Below are 21,417 nucleotides of genomic sequence, written 5' to 3'. Positions count from 1 at the left end.
CTTACAAAACTAAAAGGACAGAAATCAGATCTGGGGTTGCCAAAGGTTGGAGAGTGAGGAAGAAGTACAATGAGAAGATTGTTGGGTAACGAGACTGTTCTGTAAGACACTGAGGTGCTGGACCCATGACTCTACACATTTGTCAAAACCTTTAAGACTGTACGTCACAAAGAGTGAACTTTAATGGATGCAATTAAAAAAAAATCAACCAGGATATCAGAGAATCCCTGGATGAAATGTGGGCTGTGACAAGTGAATCCAACTATGTTAAAACTGTGTGACAGCAGCACTTGGGTGGCTCAGTCGGTTAAGTGTCTGACTCTTGATTTTGGTTCAGGTCATCATCTCACGGTTTGTGAGTTTGAGCTCCACGTCAGGCTCTGAACTAACATGCAGAGCCTGCTTGGGATTCTCTCTCTCTCTGCCCCTCCCCTGCTTGTGCTCACACTCCCTCCCTCTCTCTCTCTCTCTCTCAAAAATAAACTAACTTAAAAAAAGCTGTATGACATAACTCACTGAAAGTGTTAGGAAAAAACATGTAGCTGACCAACATGCAAAATAGCATCTTGATCGAGAACTATAAGGCTGGACACAAAAGGAACTGTCTGGAAATGCTGTACTCCAGTAGGTAAAGTTGGTTCTCATAGGGGTACAGGTCAGCAATTTTGAAACTACTTTACAGACATTAGCAACAAACAAGTGAGTAAATAAACTATTGGTAATGAGAGCTGGGCTTCTCGTTGTCCAAAGAGAAGTTATAAATACACAAAGTGGGAAAGACAGAATGAACCATCTTGTGCTGAATTAATCAGAGACATCACTATGAGGTCACATCTAATGCCTACAGGAAGATACATACAGAAATATTCATAGGTATGTGTACAGAGGGGAGCGAATATTCACACATATATACTATAGATGTCTGCAGAGAAAACCTATAATCAATGATACCTTGGAAACATCAAGCACACCCAGCACCCAAATCTTGGTTTCTAAATACCATTCTCTAAGAAAAGGAACCAGGGCTCATTGGAGATATGGCTGATTCTAGGCCCAGGGCAGGAAATACACAAGATGAACCTGGAGTGCCTTGTAGTGGCAGAAAGAAGGGAGGTCCTTCTTGAAAAAAGGAAGGGAGGGAAGAGTATGTCAAAGAAACACAAAACCTACCCAAAAAGGCTCAAAATGGCCAAAGCTGGAATAATTTTGGCAACAAGATAAAAATAATGCCGTATTGGATTATAACCCAAAGAATAAGTTAGAAACCCATAAGTTATATACTGATACAAATGACTGAATAAATAGGTGGGGAGAAGAGACAACTCTTTTCCCTACAGAAGAATGCCCAATAATATATGTAGATACCGCCCTCTCCGAGATGTGGAGCTAAGTTCCACCCTCCTTGAGTGAGGGTTAGACTTCCTCACTTCCTAAAGGCAGAGAAAGGAAGATAGTGACTTTATAATGTAAAATCTGGCAGACACAACTTTAATCAAGTGATCAAGGTTAATGGCACCAGTGATAGGTCATGTGACATCATGGACCCGACATGATGCCAGGACAATGGCAATCTACCTTGATGCTGTTCTTCCCAAGCCCGCATAACCTACTTTAATCATAAGAGTGGCCCAAACTGAAGACCATTCGACAAAATACCTGACCAGTATGTCCAAAAATTGTCAAGGTCATGAAAAACATGGAAAGACTGAGAAAATGCTATAGGTCAGGAAGACATAACAATGAAATGCAATGTGGTGCCTTGGATGGGATTCTGGAGTAGGAATGGGACATTAGAGGAAGAACTAGGGTGATCTGAAAAAAAGTCTGTCATTCACTTTTTAAAGATGGGTAAAAAATAAATCACAAAGTCACTTAAGACCAACTAAGATACAGCTTTGTTATTTTCAAAATCACATGTATTTTTTAAATTGAGGTGAAATTCACATCGCATAAAATTAAGTGAACAACTTTAATTTTTTTTTAGTTTATTTATTTATTTCGAGAGGGGGCATTAGGAGGGGAGAGTAAGAGAGAGAAGGGGGGGAGAGAGAGAGAATCCTAAGCAGGCTCTACACTGTCAGCACAGAGCCAAATTTGGGGCTCGAACCTACAAACCGCCAAGATCATGATCTGAGCCGAAACCAAGAATCAGATGCTTAACTGACTGAACCACCTGAGCACCCCCCTTTACCTATTTTTAAATCAGGTTGTCTTTTTGTTGCTGAGTTGTAAGAGTTCTTTATATTTTCTGGATACTACATTCTTAACAGATATATATGATTTCCCAAATATTTTCTCATATGCCAGATCTATTATTGATCAAAATTCTAATCATCTCCAACCAAGGTATAATATAGGTATATTAAAAGCATCTTAAAAATTGGAGGTGGTGAAGCAGGCGCCTGGGTGGCTCGGTCGGTTGAGCGTCCAACTTCGGCTCAGGTCATGATCTCACCTTTCATGGGTTTGAGCCCTGCATCAGGCTCTGGGCTGACAGCTAGGAGCCTGGAGCCTGCTTCAGATTCTGTGCCTCCCTCTCTCTCTCTGCCCCTCACTAGCTCATGCTCTCTCTCTCTCTCTCTCTGTTTCTCTGAAAAATATATAAACATTAGAAATTTTAAAAAAATTAGAGGTGGTGGGAATGGACTCATGGCTTCATGCTGGTCCTCACAGAGGTCTTTGTTGAAATCTTGCTAGATTAACAGTGGGATATTGTTACTAAGGAATTCGACCTGGTCCTTTTTAGTTAATAGCAATTGCATTAGTTTGCAATTGCTGCGTAACAAATTGTCACAAAATCCGTGGCTTAAAACAATACACATTTACTATGCTTTCTGTGGTCAAAGGTCTGAACACAGACAAGTTTGCTTCCCTGCTCATGGTCTCTTGAGGCTGAAATCAATGCATCAGCTGGGTGTTTCTTTCTAGACCTCTGGATCCCCTTTAAAACTTATGTGGTTCCTAGGGGCGCCTGGGTGGCTCAGTCGGTTAAGCGGCCGACTTCAGCTCAGGTCATGATCTCGCGGTCCGTGAGTTCAAGCCCCGCGTCGGGCTCTGTGCTGACAGCTCAGAGCCTGGAGCCTGTTTCCGATTCTGTGTCTCCCTCTCTCTGACCCTCCCCCGTTCATGCTCTGTCTCTCTCTGTCTCAAAAAAATAAATAAACGTTAAAAAAAAAAAAAAAAGAAAGCTGTAATTTAAAAAAAAAAAAAAAAAAAAAAAAAAAAAAAAACTTATGTGGTTCCTTGTGGTCTACAAGCCCCATTCTCTTGCTGGCTGCTAGCCAGGGGCCACTCTCAGCATCTAGAGGCCACTCAGAGTTCCTTGACATGTGCCCCCTCCACACATGCTCTCATGCTTCAGATCCCTCTGACTTCAGGAAGGACCCAGTCCCTTCTAAGGCCTCACCTGCTTATGTCAGGCCCACCAAAGATAAGATTTGTAATGAACTCAGCCAACTCATTGGCAACTCAAAGAAGTGATACCATCATAATCACTGGGGAGGGAATTATACAAAGTGTGTACAACAAGGGGTGGGAATCCTGAGGGCTGTCCTAGAACTCTGCCTGCTACAGTAAGTTATCACAGTTTATTTCTTACTTTGGACAAATGTATTACAGTTATGTACATATGTAACTACATTTTTCATTTTTTCAAAAAATTTTTATTAATGTTTATTCTTTTTGAGAGAGACAGTGTGAGCAGGGGAGAGACAGAGAGAGAGGAAGACACAAAATCCGAATCAGGCTCCAAGCTCTGAGCTGTCAGCACAGAGCTGGACGCGGGGCTCAAACCCATGAACCATGAGATCATGACCTGAGCCTAAGTCAGATGCTTAACCACCCAGGCACCCCTATATTTTTCTTTTATTATGTTTATTTATTTTTGAGAGAGAGAGAGAGAGAGAGAGCGAGAGAGAGAGCGAGCGAGCTCACAAGCAGGAGGTAGGCAGAAAGAGGGAGACAGAAGATCTGAAGCAGGCTGCATGCTGACCCCGGAGAGCCTGAAATGGGGATCGAACTCACAACCCAAGTCCAAGTCAGATGCTCAATTGACTTAGCCACCCAGGCACCCCTGTAACTATGTTTTTCTATAAATCTAGAATTATTCCAAAACATTTTAAAGGCCACATCATGGATTTCTACTTCTAGGCAAGATACAGGAGCAATGACTATATTTATCCCCCTGCATAAAATAACACCACCAAAAACTCAAAAACCACCACAACAAATTCTGCAAATAAAATACATGAAACAGAGGTTTTGAGGATACCGATACCAAGCAGGAAAGGAGAGTGATCTCAGACAGAGAACAACTGCTCTTGCTTCCTGCCTGGGGAGAGTTTCCAGGCTGGGCACAGGGAAGGGGGAATCACACATGAAGCCTGGCAGCTACCCAAAGTTGAAGGATGGACCTGGAAGTCCAGGAATGCCAGGCAGTTGGGACTACAGAGCCCAGGACCCGAGAGAACCAGAGATCTGTGAGGTTCTTTGCAGATGTCCATGGAGCACTGATCAGCATGTGTAGGAGGCAATGACCAGTGGCAGGGAGAAGAACCACCCAAAAGGATGCAGGGAACAGTGACTCACTCTTACATGGGGCAGGGAAGGGTGCCCATTCCCCCAGCCAAACCAGTAAACCCTTAATTCACACTCATAAATCACTGAGTAGAGCACCAAGGAGGGTCTTTTGCCTCAGAGATAAGGAGTAATCAACCCTAGGCTAAACGTGGCTCTGGTCCCACCTCACATATCCTAAATACAAGACTCAAAGGGTCCAACTGTTTCTGAATAACTGTAACATAACAAAGCTCATGAAAATTTACAGAAATACAAAAATACTCAACCCCCAATGAGGTAAAATTCATAATGTCCAGCATACAATAAGAAATTACCAGCAGGAGGGAACACCTGGGTGGCTCAGTCGGTTTAAGCATCTGACTTCGACTGAGGTCTCGTAGCTCGTGGGTTTGAGCGCCACATCAGGCTCTGTGCTGACAGCTCAGAGCTTAGAGCCTGCTTCCCATTCTGTGTCTCCGGCTCTCTCTGCCCCTCCCCCGTGCTTGCTCACACGCGGGTGCTCACTCTCTCTCAAAAATAAGTAAACATTTTTTTAACAAATTTTAGAAAAAGAAATTACCAGCAGGAAAATAGGCCCCATAAGGGGCAGAAAAAAATTAGTTAACTGAAACGAACCCAAAACTGACATAGATGTTAGAATTATCCCACAAAGACTATAAAACAAAAATTATAACTATATGGTACATGTTCAGAGAGTTAAGCAGAGGCATCAAAGAAATCAAAATCTCTAAACTGAAATTCTAGAGTTGAAAACTACCATGTCTGAGGTGAAAAACAGAGCAGAGGGGATTAAGGACAAGATTAGACACTGAAGAAGAGAAGATTAGTGAACCTGAAGACAGCAGGAGAAATTATCCAAAATGGACAGAGAGAAAGAATTTTAAAAAAGAAAGGAAGAAAAGAAAAGAAAAGAGAAGAAAAAAGAAGAGTATCAGTGAACTCTGGGTCTCCTAATGCACATGTAAGTGGAGTCCCCAAATTGGGGGACAGAAAAAGTAGGACAGAAAAAAGTATTTGAAGAAATGATGGCCACAACATTTTTCAAAGTTTGATGAAAACTATAAACCCACAGATCCAAGAATCTCAGTGAAACTCAAGCATAATAAACACAAAAAAAATGACACCAAAGCATATCACATTTGAATTTCTTAAACCAGTGATCGCGAGAAAATGTCAAAAGCAGCCAGAGGTAAAAGGGCAAATTATGTGGATAAACAGAACTCACATTCTGTTTATGTTGCTAGTGGGAATATAAAATGATACAATGGCTTTCAACAAGAGTTGGGCAGCTTCTTGAAAAGTTAATCTCATAGGGTGCCTGCGTGGTTCACTCTGTTGAGCGTCCAACTCTCGATTTCAGCTCAGGTCATGATCTCACAGTTCCTGGGATTGAGCCCTGCCTCAGGGTCTGCACTGAAACCGCAGAGTCTGCTTGATATTCTCTCCCTCCCTCTCTCTCTCTCTGCCCCTCCCCACCTCAAAATACACAAACTTAAAAAAAAAAAAAAAAGTTAATCCTACACCTATCAGATGATCAACTACTTCATTCCAAGGTACTTACACCCAAGAGACATGAAAGAGCATGTCCATACAAAGACTTGTACACAAATGTTAATAAAGCAGCTTTATTTGTAATAGCTCCAAACGAGGAACAAACCCAAATATCCATTAACAGGTGAGTGGATAAACAAATTATGGTTTATCTATATAATGAAATAACACTTGGTAATGAAAAGAATGAAATGATAATACATGCAAAACTATCAATGAATCTCTCAATAATTATACTGATTGCAGGAAACCAAATACACCCACACACAACCAAAGAGCAAATATTGTATAATTCTATTCATATAAAAATCAAAAAAAAACAAAAAAAAGACTAATCAATAACAAGAGAAATCAGCAATACCTGAGTGGCAGGTGGGAAGGGACAGAAGTCAAGGGGGCAGAGGAAGCTTTGAGGGTGATGGATATGTTCACTATCTTGACTGAAGAGATAGTTTCACATATGCACACATACGTCACAAATTATCAAACTGTAACTTTAAAATATTTGGAGTTCATTATGTGTCAAATAGACCCAAAAAACAAACTAAACTACAAAACACCTGGGCCCCGGTTCCCACAGTCGTGGCTCCCATGGGATGGTAGAGCAGGGGCCCCGGGGTCAAAGGGCATCACTTCACCCCACTGGGCTGCACGGTCCACCCCGGTCGGTGCCAGGCAAACCCCCAGCAGAGTCAAGTGAAGAGCCAGTGAGAGCACCCAGTCCAACCCAGGCATTCGGCAGGAGCTCAGAAATGTTTTCCTAAGGAACGTGGGGTTTACTCAGTGACTCCCACTGGCACACTGAGTGACCTCCAAACTGCGTAGGCACACATTTCCATAGGGGTCACTCCTGAGCCCTGAAACACGTTAGTGTGCTTCGAAAGGTTTAGTCTGTAAGCAAGATGCAATTCTTCAGCGATCTTCATTTGTGTTCCCCTTTATGATTTTTCTTTTCTTTTTTTTTAATGTTTATTTTTGAGAGAGAGAAAGAGAGAGTGAATGGGGAAGTGAAAGAGGGAAACAGAGGATCCGAAGCCAGCTCCGTACTGACAGAAGACAGCCCAATGCAGGGCTTGAACTCTCAAACCATGAGAGCATGACCTGAGCCAAAATCAATGCTCAACTGACTGAGCCACCCAGTCATGCCCCCTTGCCCCTCCATTTATGATTTTTCAAAGACCTACATCTTATCCTGTCAGAATCTGCTACGGTTCACCACACGGTTCACCATACTGGGCTGACAGAACAAAATCCCATCAGTGGCCCTGGGTAGAGAGTGGACGGTCTCCACCACAGGTTTTGACAGACTGAGGAGAGTCCTCGGGCTGTCCCTGGGCAGAGCCTCCAAGCCTTCCCACACAATGGCAGGTCTTCTCCAGTGACCCCAGGTCACCGAGCCAGGCCCTGCCACAATCCCCACACTGGGGTCACCTGCTTTTGCTGACCCTGACCTCTTGGTCTTGTCCACAGGGAATGCCTACAGTTTACCCTGGCGTGTCATCTGATTAGACAGTGTCTTGGGCTGCCTTGTGTCTTTCCAGAGTCCATATGTTGAGGTCCTAACCTTAATAGCTCAGAATGTGACTGTATTTGGAGACACAATGTTTAAAGAGGTGATTAAGGGGTGCCTGGTGGCTCAGTCAGTTAAGCTTCCCACTCTTAATTCCGGCTCAGGTTATGATCTCACAATTCACTGACAGTGCAAGAGGCTGCTTGGGATTCTCTCTCCCTCTCTCTCTCTGCCCCTCCTCCACTCATGCTCTCCCTCTCCCTCTCTCTCTCTCAAAATAAATAAACCTTAAAGAGGTGATTAAGTCAAAAGAAGGTCACTAAGGTGGGCCCTAATCCAATGTGACTGACATCCTTAATAGAAGAGGAGATTAGGACACTGACACATAGAGGGGAGACCGTGTGAGGACACAGCAAGGGCACATCCATCTGTAAGCCAAGGAGAGGCATCAGGGGAAGCCAATCCAGCCAACACCTTGACCTCTGACTTCCAGACTCCAGAACTGTGAGGAAATAAATCTCCGTGGTTTACACCCCCCTTGACTGGGGTACTTTGTAAAGGCAGCCTGAGCAGACAAAGACAGATGGGGTCTCCCCGAAAGCCCACCCCACCCCACCTGCCGCCTATGGGGATGGATGGGCAAGGAGGCATCTTGGAGCAAGGGGAGGCTCAAAGGACATGGAGGCCTGACTGCAGAGCTGAGTGAGGTGCTTTCTCCTCATGGGCCCACAGGCCATAGGAGGCATTGAGGGTTGATGGGGAAAGAACCGAACTCCACTGAGAATATCTAGGAAGTGGACAAGAAGAATGAGGAGTGGCCAGGCCTGCCCGAGGCACAGAGGAACAGGACCCAGAGAGACAAAGCATTTCCAGAAGGGCCAGGTGCTAAAGGAAGGAGACAGAAGAAGGCCCATGAAGAAATGATCACAGGACCAGCCAGCTGGGTAGAGGCATCTTCTTCCAGCTTGTTCCCTGGAAGCCAGGCCTAGGTGTGAGCCTCACGACAGGCACAAGGAGGAGGAGGAACCATCCCCAGGAAGGGCCCTGGGACTGGATGTTAATGAACAGTCCTGGCAGCCACCCACCATCAGGATAAGCAAGGCAGGGTGTGGGTAGGGGGTGACGTGACTTCTCACTCATTGTCGTAGGAAGTATCATGTCATCCTCAGGGAAAGAGTGAAGCAGACACTGTCCCCCTTTTCCTTTTATAAAAATTTTTTTAAGTTTACTTATTTTTGAAAAAGAGAGAAAGACAGAGAGCACAAACGTGCGAGCCGGAGAGGGGCAGAGAGAGAGGAAGACAGAGGATCTGACATGGGCTCTGTGCTGACAGCAGTGAACCCCATGCAGGGCTTGAACTCACAAACCGTGAAATCATGAAGTCATGAGATCATGAGATCTGAGACCAAGTCGGACGCTTACCTACTAAGCTATCCAGACACCCCTGTCACCCTTTTTCCAGAGGAGGAAGTGGAGGTTTGGAAAAGCCAACTCATTGGTCTCCAAGGCACTGCAGTCAGTTGATTTTATTTTTTAATTTTTTTACATGTTTTTATTTATTTTTGAGAGAGAGACAGAGTGTGAGCTGGGGAGGGGCAGAGAGAGAGGGAGACACAGAATCAGAAGCAGGTTCCAGGCTCTGAGCTGTCAGCACAAAGCCTGATGTGGGACTCGAACATGTGAACCATGAGATCATGACCTGGGCCAAAGTCAGATGCTCAACTGACTGAGCCACCCAGGTGTCCCAACTGCAGCCAGTTTACAGGCATCTCCAGACTCAGACCCAGATCTCACAACTCTGGAGCCCACGGCTTGAGCTGTGAGGGTCCAGTTAAAGGGGCTTTCAGGAGGACCTGAGTGGGACAACCTCTGTGGTGCATATGTGCACATGCACACCCATGTGTATGCACACATAAGCGTTCACATACACACACATGCATGTGTGCACAGACATGTATGCACGCAAAGGCAGGCACTCACGTGTGTGCACACTCACATGCGTGCACCCTTGCTTTCATGTGCGTGTGTACACCCTTGTGCCCTCCAGCCCTCACAGTGGCTTGCCCTCATAGTCCACATGCTCCAGCCCACTTGCCAGGTGAACTTGCCCTTTGCTGGACTACGCTACACCACGCGGCTGAAAAGGAGACGCCATGGATGGCCATTGCCATCCCACAGAAAGGACCGTGAAATGAATGGACAGACTGCGCGTTTTGTGTGATGGCCCTACTGGGAGGCCCGAAGCAGAGGAGGTTTTATTTAAACTGTCCTCTAAAACCCCCAGAAATCACTATAATTGTTTTATGACTTGTTTCACAACTCAAAGTTGGAGGCATAGTCAGTTTTAGAAGCTGAAATTACCCATTTGAAAGCACTTCCCTTCCTTCCCGATTTTGTGGCTACATCAAAAAAAAAAAAAAAAAAAAACTAAAGATTTTCTCATTTACCAATGTGACTTAAAGCAGATGTGTGTGGGGCCTCTAATCCATCAGGTTAATCACGAGCATTTGGGGGTGTTCGTGCCATATTGCACAACCACATGAACAGACTCATTATTTAAAACGAATTTATTAGGTGTTTGGGGCCCTTCTGCAATGAAAAATCCATATACTAATTTTCATGAATAATTACGTTTTGATTTTGGTCATCAAATGGGAAATTTTTTTGTTTAAATGAAAAAATCTCATTCTGCTTAAATGAGAAACTGGAAGAAAAAAAAAAGTGGGAATTATGAAGCCAATTCAGTCCTTGCTTTCCTTCAGGAACGAAGCCATTTCCCATCATTGACTGAGAGACTGATGTAAGTTAATACCTTTTTCACTTCTGTCTGGCCTCCCTCGGATGGTGGGATCTCAGCGTTAATTAAAAGGACCATGGGACCTCCTCTTCAATTAGCAAACAGACATACACACTCCTTCTGGATTCAGCCACAGAAAGCCTTCTAATAAGAACAGCCAGTTTCAGGATGTATATGACGTCTGGAACACTTTGGATTATATCAGCTCATTTAATCCCCACGGAAACCTTGTGAGGCAAATATTATAATCCCCTGTTTAATAGACGGGCAAACAGAGGTTTAGAAAACCAGTCATTTACCTGAAAGTAACACAGCTGGGAAATGGCAGAGCGGGGATACAACCCGGGTCTACCTAAAGTGAAAGTCTTCCCCCCCACCCTACAAATAGGTCACGTATGGAGGATGTCTACACTGACAGAAAAAGTTGCTACTGAACCAAACTCAATTAGTGCTGCCACAGAGTTTGCCATGAGGCTGCGGAAAGGACCCAGAACTTGGGTTCAGACAAACGCTGCCACCTGAGGCCAGTCGCTACCCCTTCTGGAAGGGGTGAAGTGCCCCCCTGACAGGGGGGTGGGGACTGAGATGGGACTGTTAACAAATGTTGTAAGGGCGGGGCTCCTGGGTGGCTCAGTCGTTAAGCATCTGACTCTTGACCTTAGCTCAGGTCACGATGTCACTGTTGTGCGTGGAGCCCTGCACCCGGCTCTGTGCTGACATGTGGGGCCTGCTGGGGATTCTCTCTCTCTCTCCCTCTCTCTCTGCCCCTCCCTTGCTCTCAAGCTCTTTCTGTCTCTCAAAATAAATAAATTAATTTAAAAAAAAAGAAAAACCGTGAGGACGTACATGTGAACACTTCTGCCCAGGCTATCCACAAGAGAGGCACTCGGTCATTTCCCCTAGAGCCTCTAGGAGCACCCTGACGGGTCTTTCTTTAAAACTACATCTGCAAACCTATTTTTTTTTCTCCCAATGATTCGTGCTTAGTCCTGAAATATGTTTCCGGACATGCTGAAGGGATGTTTTCTGAGTGCCTGTGTCAACAATTAAAGATTAATCCTGATCCTCCACATGGAGAAAATCGAACGGGGAAGGAGCTGAAGGTCGTGTGTGGCCTCCAGACAGCACTCCCCAAACCGAATTACATTTGTTCACAGAATTAGAAAGAACTCACGCAGACTGAGCGCAGTACCTGGCTCGGCTAAATGCTGCTCAAGAAAGGGGTCTGCACCAAACCAAAAAAATGAGCCTAATTATCAGATGAAATCTTCAGTTTTCAAAATTGCCCTTTGCTTTCAACAACAACAAATCCAACTGAAAATTTAAAAATTCAACCGGGGCGCCCAGGTGGCTCACTCAATCAAGTGTCCAGCTCTTGATCTCAGCTCAGGTGTTGATCTCAGGGTGCTGAGTTCAAGCCCCGAATTCGGCTCTCTGCTAGGCATGAAGCCCATTTAAAACAAACAAAAAAAATGTTTCTTTCAACCAAACGATAGATTGAATCCACTTTGCCCATCATAAAACTTGAAACATGACTTCACAAGGGTACAGGTTTGGAATACCACAGGAGGATAAATGTGGATTGCCTGGACAAATTTGGATAATCTAAAATCAAAACAAAAAGCAAAGCCCTAAAGATGTTCTTCCTTAGGCAGTTACTTACACCCTAAAGAATAACACAAGTAAGAAACTTGCCCCATGAAACCACTGGCTACACTGTATTCTGTGCCAACAAAAATGTGGGGGAGGCCTCAATTCTCTGTGTTGATAGAAAGATGCAGATTCTGGGGCGCCTGGGGGGGTCAGTGTGTTGAGCGGGGGACTCTCCATTTCAGCTCAGGTCATCATCTCATGGTTCATGTGATAGAGCCCCACGTTAGGCTGTGCGCTGAGCATGCAGCCTGCTTGAGATTCTGTCTCCCTCTGCCCCTCTTCCCCACTCATACTCTCTCTCCAAAATGAAAACAAAGGGGTGCCTGGATGGCTCAGTCAGTTGGGCGTCTGACTTTGACTCAGGTCGTGATCTCACGGATGGTGAGTTCGAGCCCCACATCAGGCTCTGTGCTGACAGCTCAGAGCCTGGAGCCTGCTTCGGCTTCTTTGTCTCCCTCTCTCTCTGCCCCTTCCCCACTTGTGCTCTCTTTCTCTCAAAAATAGATAAACATTAAAATGAAAAAAATATATATTAAAAAAAAGAAATATGCAGATTCCATTGACAGGATCAGATGCAGTTGTGAAACATGACCATAACAATTGTGCAGCACCTAGAAAAATGTTTTTGAAGTTTTTGTTTGTTTTTTGGGAGACAGAGACAGCAAGGGTGGGGGAGGGGCAGAGAGAGAGAGAGAGAGAGAGAGAGAGAGAGAGAATCCCAAGCAGCCTCTGCACTGTCAGCACTAGAGCCCAACATAGGGCTCAAACCCATGAAACCGGGAGATCATGACCTGAACCGAAACCAAGAGTCGGATGCTTAACCGACGGAGCCACCCCGGGGGCCCACCTGGAAAAATGTTGATACAAGACTGAAATATATACAAGCAATGTACAAATGGGACACACTCTGTGGTTAGCATTGGGTAGGTGTAAATCTGTCCCAGGATAAGGATTATGCAAAAAGTTAAATAGTTCTTGTTTTAAGGTGGTGGGATTATCAGTAACATTGATCATGTTAAATCAACATACTCTTTGGTTATTTTATTTATTTATTTTTTAAGAAAAGGAGGAAAAGGAAGGGTAGCCAAGTTGGCAAGCTGTTTCTCTACAATGGGTATAACATCCTATATAAGGAAGTGGCCACAATTCAGCAGCCATGGGAGTTGGAGAGCCAAGGGGCAAAGACAAAAAGGTCTACACCTGCCCTGCAAAGAGCAGGTTTGAAAGAACTCTATTTCCCAGCAACACCTATCAATGACTCATGGTGGGAGTTAGAATTAATCAGGGAGAAGGGAGAAATGTGTAGAAAGCTGGTGAAGGAGAAAGCTACTCTGAAGGTATAGGATTATATCAAAGCCCCATGCAGCCCTGGAGGTGACAGACAGGGGATGGGGTGCCCAGAGTTCACCCCCTATCTCGTGTTGAAACCTAATCCCCAATGTGATGGTATTAGGAAGTGGGGCCTTTGGGACATGATTAGGACTTAGTGCCCTTATTAAAGGGACCTCAGGGGTGTCTGGGTAGCTCAGTCAGTTGAGCATCCAACTCTTGATCTTGGCTCAGGTCATGATCTCATGGATTTGTGAGTTCAAGCCCGGTGTCAGGCTCTGTGCTGTCAGCTTGGGATTCTCTCTCTCCTCCTTTTCCTCTGCCCCTACCCACTCCCCCTCTCTCTCAATAAATAAATAAATAAATGTTAAAAAAAAAAAAAGAGAGAGAGAGAGAGAGAGAGAGCTCAGAGAGCTCCCTTGTCCCTTCTGCTGTGTGAAGACACAGTGAAGACAGCCACCTGTAAACGAGGAAACAAGGGCCCCCACCAGACACTGGATCTTCCAGGGCCTTGATCTTGCACTTCCAGCCTCCAGAACTGTGAGAAAGAAATGTTTGTTTTTAAGCCACTCAGTCCACGGTATTTTGTTATGGCAGCTGGAACAGTCTGAGACAGTGGCCTTCTGACTCCTCATCCAGAGCCTTTCCTCTCCCAAACTGAGGCCCACAAAGCCACCATGGCACACAGTGCCAGACAAGGCTGTGGCAACCTCCTAGCTGATAAATCCCCTTTTTAACTTAAGCCAGTTGGAGGCAGGGTCGTGTCACACTGCCATGTGAAGGGGCAAGAATCCAAAGACATGTAGAAAGGCTGGATGAGGATGATGCTTGGTGAGGGTAAAAGGGCCATCCTGCCCTGGGGACCACGGATATAATGGCACACACTCTGGAAGGGAATTTGGGGGCCACGGTGACATATGGCTGCTGAGAAAAGCCAAGGAGACCCATGGCAGTGGGGTAAGGGAGGACAAAGAGGAGAGCTGTTGGGGCACATCTAATGGATACAGGGCTCCATACACAATTTGGGGTGTACTGATCTCCCTGTCCTCGGAACAACCTCTTCCATCTACTGCATGGTGACAGAGGTATCCTCTCCCCTGTGTAAGCTGTGATGCAGGAAAAGTTGGGAAGCAGAGACTGAAAATGCCTTCCCAGCATGGAGGCCACCCCAGCCAGTCACTCTGGGGCCAAAATGGCATCCACCGAAGGGTTAAAGACCATAAATGCCAAAGAATGGGGTTGTGCCAGAGAGAATTCATGAACACGCCAACCTTGACTTTGACTATGGCTGGAGGCAGAGCTGGAGACTGAGGGAAACTGAAATTTTGTGGCTGTGGAGTGTTCCCAAAGCAGGTATGGTTATGAAAACTGGTAGGCCAGTGGAGGACCGTTGCCCCTCACCCAAACCCTCCTCTGGGGTAACATTCTACAGCACCCACCTGACACTGTTGGTTGCTCCCCAAAACATTCCCTGTCTTCCTTCCTAACAAAACCACAATTCTCTAATAGTGGCAATGTGCCCAGCCTGTGCCCGGGGAGAAATCAAGATTGGCCGAAGCTGAGGTGCCTGGGAGGCTCAGTCGTTTAAGCGTCTGACTCTTGATTTCGGCTCAAATCATGATCTCATTCATGAGTTCGAGCCCCACATCAGGCTCTGGGCTGATGGTGCTGAGCCTGCTTGGGATTGTTTCTCTCTGCCCCTGCCAACAGGCTCTCTCAAATAAACTTAAAAAAAAAAAAAAAAAAAGATTGGCCACTCCTGTGGCAACCCCATTACCCTTGCCAGTAAAAGGATGATGGCAGTCATGGGCCTTGGCTCTGGTTGGTGGCCACACTGGAAGTCTTCTGAGAGGTACTGGGAGCTTCCCTGCTCTGACTCAAAAGAGAAAGCCTACTGAGAAGATGACTCTTTTTCCTGCTCCCTTCTCTTCTACCTTGGTTACTGTTGTGTGAAGACATATGGTTGGAGCTGCAGCAGCCATCTTGACACCATGAGGAAAAGCCAAGACAATGAATGGCAAACACTGACCTGGCCCCAACTGGTGGCCAAGTCATCGAACTAACTCGGGAACTAACTTCTGGGCATCTCTGGTTATGCAAGGTAATCCAATGACCGAGTTTTTTAAGCGACCACCCTCAAATATTCTGTTACCATCAAGAAGCACACTTACGGACTAACACTTTCCTCTCTATTATTTGCTTGTCAATACAGAGGTTGTTGTGACCCTTAGAAACGAGGGAGCTGAGGGGCGCCTAGGTGGCTCAGTCGGTTAAGTGTGTGACTTGGGCGCAGGTCATGATCTCATGGTTCGTGAGTTCAAGCCCTGCATCAGACTCTGTGCTGACAGCTCAGAGCCTGAAACCTGCTTTGGATTCTGTCTCCCTCTCTCTCTCAAAACTAAACGTTAAAAAAAGTTTAAAAAAGAAAAGAGGGAGTGGCCACCCAGGAAGATGCAGAGGTTAGAGGACACAGCTAGTAAAATGGCACGACTGAAACTCTTCTCTGCCTGCTGGTATCATTCAGTTTACAGACTGCCCAACTTCAGGAGCTGTGCCGCAAATCTTCAAAACCAGAACATCGAGGTCCGATTCAAACATTTCCAAAATATGTTTGCGAAAGAAATGCCCCCGACAGTTGGCTCGCTCTAAGCACGTTGCTGTTTTATAAAGTTCTCCCAAATTGTTCCCCCACCTCCACCAGAAAGAAAAAGAATGAATAGAGAAAGTGAGCCTGCCAGGAAGTCACTGGAAAGAAATTTTTGAGTTTGAGAGCCAGGAAATGTCAAGGAAACAAACGTAGCTATGATGGGACTCTTCATCTCCTGTTGTGCTAGGGGATTAAAAAACTGGATCTTTATTCAAGTGTGCCCCACAGAGCGGTCCCGACAAAGTGACAGGCTGCCGCAGAGGCCGAAAAAGCTACATGTGATTCTGGGTTTTACGGTAATTTAACCAATACGTATAGTCGTTGATGGTAGGAAAGGAAATTGAATTTTACCCAGAGTCTCTGGGTTTTTCTTGTTTTCAAACTGATTGGTCTGGACAATGGAGGACCGGGAGCCAACAATAAATCCATTGTAAGCTGGAAATGGTCTCCTCTGAATACAACTAAATATTTCTTTAATCCTTCCATTAGATTTGTTACTGTAGTATGAAAGCTATTTTATTTACTCTAAAATTCAGGCTGTTGTAATGCTGTAATTATAGGTGTAACCAATGGGAGATGGGTGACTTAGCCCATTTAAGGCACATTTAATAGCATAATATCAGATGCTTGTTTTCCATTGAATATCTTTGGGTCATAATGAAGATACTATCGTTAATGACTTTTATGTTCTGAAAACCATTTCTTTCATTTTGTACCATGGGAAGGCTCTTTAATAATCTCATGTTAACATGAATATTCCCTTTTTTGCAGCTTCTGTATCTACATTATCAGGCACATCAGCCAGTCCCAACAAAGTTATGTCACAGCTCTGTTCCCAAGGGAACAAAGACATCGGGTCGCATATTAACAGTGGCTTTTGTTGGCTTATTTTTAAATATTTTTCCCTGACATTAAAGTTGTGTGTGGTTGGCAAGGATTCCTCTTCCTCGGTTTGGATGTGGTTTCTGCCTCCGAAACTCTGAAAACAAGCTTGTTGATAAAGGACAAGCTGCAGGCACCCTCGCATACATACTGACTTCAGCACAGGCTTCACTGAAAACAAACCAGAACCAAAAACCACGTTCAAGTCCAAACGCTCTTTCCTTAAGAGATTTGCAGTTCAATATTTCTTTGTCCTTCATATCTAACGGTTCCAAAAAGTATCTTCACATCTACTTATTCATTTATGTTTATTTTTGAGAGAGAGATAGAGCGTGAGTGGGGGGAGGGGCAGAGAGAGAGGGAGACACAGAATCTGAAGCAGGCTCCAGGCTCTGAGCTGTCAGCACAGAGCCTGACGCGGGACTCGAACCCACGGACCGTGAGATCATGACCTGAGCTGAAGTCGGATGCTTAACCGACTGAGCCACCCAGGTGCCCCCACATCTATTTAAAGCCAATTACCAACTGTTCATTATGTGCCTCCCTCATCTCAGCGAGGGGGTGTAGGTGTTGCCCACCAGGCTGTGGACATTTCCCAGCTGGTGACATTTGTGAGAAGAATGGCTTTTGGCAGGAACAGACGGATATCCTAGGAAAGAGATGCCCTCCCACAGGGGACCCCCAAACAGCCAGAAGCCCAACTCCAAGTGCATTCATGCCACGGCATCTCTGACAGTCCACCAGCCAGTCTGTGCTCCAAGCACATGCACTTTAACTCAAACCTAACCAAACCAAGCATATGTTCACATACATCCTGTGCTAACGCCAGCCTGCTGAACGGTATGGCCAACTTCAAGTGCAAATCCCAGGATGTGAAATATTCCCTTTGCCTTCCTAAATCAAGAGCAGAGAGACTGAGAGAGACAGAGACCAAGAGAGATAAAGTTCTGCCCAGTAACTACTAGCCCAAGCACTACAGTCCCACCCAGGTAAAATCAGTGCCACTGGAGGGAGCGGGATGAAGCCACTGCCTTCTGTCCCCTCAGATCCTTAATCCTCAGAGTTTAGGATTTGCGAATCCACACTTTTCAGCTGGGGTTGCTTTGTCAGGACATCTGCCCTGTCCCCATTGCCATTAACATGGACACAAATTTATAAGCTGCGTGTACCAGGATTTCTGATTTACTCAATCAGGCCTCCCAGTTTATTTTCCCTAAGAGGGGCCTCCTAGGGGAGAGAACAGCTCCAGTTACTGCACTTACAGATAGAAATTTTACTGGCCCTCCATCAATCAATTCAACACCCCGGTCTCTAGGGATTTGCCAAAAGATAATGGGCTGTAATTACGAAACCTTCACCACCAGTTGCCAGTTCCGAAGTCTGTGGGCACGTTCAAGGCAATAATAGGAAATCAATTCATGAAGCAGCAGTTCTGCCCAAAACCATGCTGGAGGAGACGGAAGGCTGGCTTCAATGGAAAGGGCTTAAGAAACAGGTAGGGTGGACTAGAAGGTGTGGTCCAGCCTTCTCCCATTCCCCAAAAGATTCCAAAGGAACTCCTCAAAGGACACGCAGCTCAATGCATTAATGAAGATCACAGCCAGCACGGTTTAGGAGGAATTGGTAGCAGCAGGCCTGGCCTCCCTCTCCCCTACCTTGAAACACTGGGGATTTTCAGGATACAGTGAAGGATGCCCCTCTGGGCACTAGACTTGGGATCCACCTCTCCCAGGAGGAAGAGGGTGGCTCAGGCCACGGAGGTGAGCTCATCCGGGAGACCCCTGGCCAGCCCACCTGCCTGTCTTCAGTTCTACCAGGGTTGGGCACTGGTGCACAGAACGTGGAGATTTTGATGCACAAGAAGGATGAGGGTGTTGAGGCCACAGCAGCAACCTTCATAGAAGTGTCGCAGAGTCTCATTCGACACTTCCAACAAGGGCATGGAAACTCAGGATGTAGCTGCATTCCCCAGGTGGCATCGCTTAAAAGCAGAAACCGGGTGTTTAATTCCCCTCATCCTACCAAGCCGAGGCGGCTGTCGCCTCAGGTTTCCGGGGCGCTGAGTACGCATTTAAGAGCCCCAGAACACAGCATCTCCAGAATGGAGCTGCTCGGAAACAAACCTTTCTGGGAGAAGGTGTACAGGGAAGGTCCGGCTGACCGGAACCCTCCAAGGGCCCTGGCCCTCGGGTCCGTCTAAGGCTTCCACCGGGGCCGCCACTTCTCCGAGTATAGCAGCATCGGGACAGTGGCCGCCACCGGAGACGAGTCACCCACCAGGCACTTCCCACACGAGCCTGGTCATTAGCCCGGCACAGAGGAGGAGCCAGGCGCTCACCTCCGGCGGGAAGCGACGGGTCTGAGCGCACACCCCCCGTGGACACTCACCCCCCCCCCCCCCCCCAGGTCTGTCACGATTTCTAAGCCCGTGGTCTTTCCTCTCTCTCCCTCCGCACTACTCGCTCCCGAAACAGCCCGTCTGGCTCGCGTTTCCTGCGGCCGCTGCGCCCTGCAACGTGACCCTGCGGCCGGAGCGGAGGCGGCAGGACCCCCTAGGGGACCGGCACCCCCAGCCAGCCGCGCAGGCCGCCCGGAGGGACTCACGCACGCAGGGCAGGCGACCCCTCCTCCGGGAGAGACGGCCGCGGTGCCCTTGCCCCGGGCGCACAAACGCTCCCCTGCCGCACGCGCGCCCAGCGCCCCTCACCTCGTGCAGCAGGCGCTCCAGGTGCGGCTCGGCCCAGGCAGCCAGGTCGCCCGGCGGCCCCCCGCGCCGCAGCAGATCCCGCTCCTCCTCGAGCGCCGCCACCCGGCCCTGCAGCGCGGCCGCCTGGGCGCCCAGCAGCAGGCAGGCGGCCGCCGAGCCCACAGAGAGCAGCAGGCACAGCGCGCTCACCGCCCAGGCCCCGGCCGTCGTCGCGGGGTACCCCCCGCCGCCGCAGCCGCCCGCCGGGCCGCCCTTACGCGCGTCGCCGCCGGCGCTCTGGCCCGGGCTCATGGCGCGCTCGTCGCGCGTGGGTCTCCGAGGGGGCGGTGCGCAGCCGCGGGTGCGGGCCCGCGCGCGGGGAGCAGGCGGGAGAGCCCGAGGCACGAGGTCGGCTGCGCGCGGGGCTCGGCCTCGGGACAGCAGCGGCTCGCGGCGCACGCCCCCCACTCCGCCGCCAGCTCCTCCACAGCGGCCACTTTGGGCAGTTTCCTCTATGCAAATAGATCCTACCAGAAAAGGAGCCGGGACCCACCCAGGGGAGGAGCGGCCCGGCCGGCCCCGCGCGCCGAGGGGCGGGGAAGGGAAGGGAGCTGGCTCTTCCGAGCCCCCCGCGCGCGCCCGGCGGACCCCCGGCGCAGCGCGCACCTCCACCTCACCTGTCCCGGGCGCCCAGCTGCAACCCCACTGCCGCGCGCTCACCTCCGCGACTCCGCAGCCCGAGGTCCCTTGCGGTCCCCAGAGGTCTGCGGTGCGTCCGGAGACTCTGAGCGCCTTCCGCAGCCCACCTCTGGCCCGAGCATCGTTCGTGCCTGGGGGCAATGCCGCTAAAACTTGTGAATTAACCTTTCTGACAGAACTTTTTAAAAGTTCAGAACTTCAAACCCCGTGGAACTTTGTGAATCGGTCCTGGATGGTGCCTTAGCGCCGCTCCGTGGCCGAAAACGCCCACTGCGCAATCACACTGAGAGACGCAGTCAAGGTTGCGCTTTCGCCCAGCAGAAACATACCTCTCAGAATCTTAGTGCTCTCACCATTTATTAGGTGCCAGGTGTGTAGTGCTGGTGGCAGAAATTGTAAGACCTTGTTCCTGACCTAGAGAGGGTGTTCGTTTGAGAAAATTGATCAATGGAGAAGATGGGGAAAGAACTCCAACTTTTGTGCTGGCGATGGCTTCATTCTTTAGCGGAAGCACAATTTGGCCAAAAATAAGCCGGTATGCACCACACTCAGCCTATACTACGATTCTGGTGCAAATTTAGATCACAGGGTTAAGGTAGGAAAGCCTGAATGAGAATAAAAAGGCCCTCTCAGTCTTTTCAAGAAAGAGAAGAAAGGCTGGAAGTCAGGTCCATTCGCCACTTGGTCGCAGATTCCTACCAGGTGTATTCATGTCTTAAAATGGGTCTCACTATGTCGCTTCCACTAATGCCTATAATATTAAAATAAACAAACAAAACTGCTGGTTTAGATCTTTGTAATTTGGGCAACTCCACAAACAATTTGGGGGGTGGGAGGGAAAGACCTGTTAGATCTTCCCTCTTGCTCCCTGGGTATCTGTGGATTATTAATTTCTGCGGATACATTACTTATCTCTGATAACTGTTGAGAGCCTCCACCTGACATGTTCCTCCTTACTCTCTGAATTCAGAGGGAAAAGCCACCTCTGAGATTGGAATAAAACGGAAGTGATTGGCATCTTACCCCTGCAACTTCATAGCTGTGACCTTAGGTAAATTGGGATTATGGTTAGCTGATTATCCTAG

The 21,417-nt window shown here is 47.5% G+C and overlaps 1 protein-coding gene across 1 annotated transcript in view; it reads right to left on the bottom strand.

The window, feature by feature from the left end:
- COL23A1 (collagen type XXIII alpha 1 chain) overlaps nt 1–19,945 on the bottom strand; it is a 357,994-nt gene extending 338,049 nt beyond the window's left edge. The window contains exon 1 of the mRNA XM_042933054.1: nt 19,655–19,945. Within this exon, the coding sequence (XP_042788988.1) occupies nt 19,655–19,945 (291 nt within the window). The remainder of the gene's footprint in view (nt 1–19,654) is intronic.
- Nucleotides 19,946–21,417: the final 1,472 nt, after the last annotated feature.

This window comes from Panthera leo, chromosome A1 (assembly GCF_018350215.1).
Source record: "Panthera leo isolate Ple1 chromosome A1, P.leo_Ple1_pat1.1, whole genome shotgun sequence".
Taxonomy (NCBI): Eukaryota; Metazoa; Chordata; class Mammalia; order Carnivora; family Felidae; genus Panthera; species Panthera leo.
This window is presented reverse-complemented; position numbering and strand designations above follow the sequence as displayed.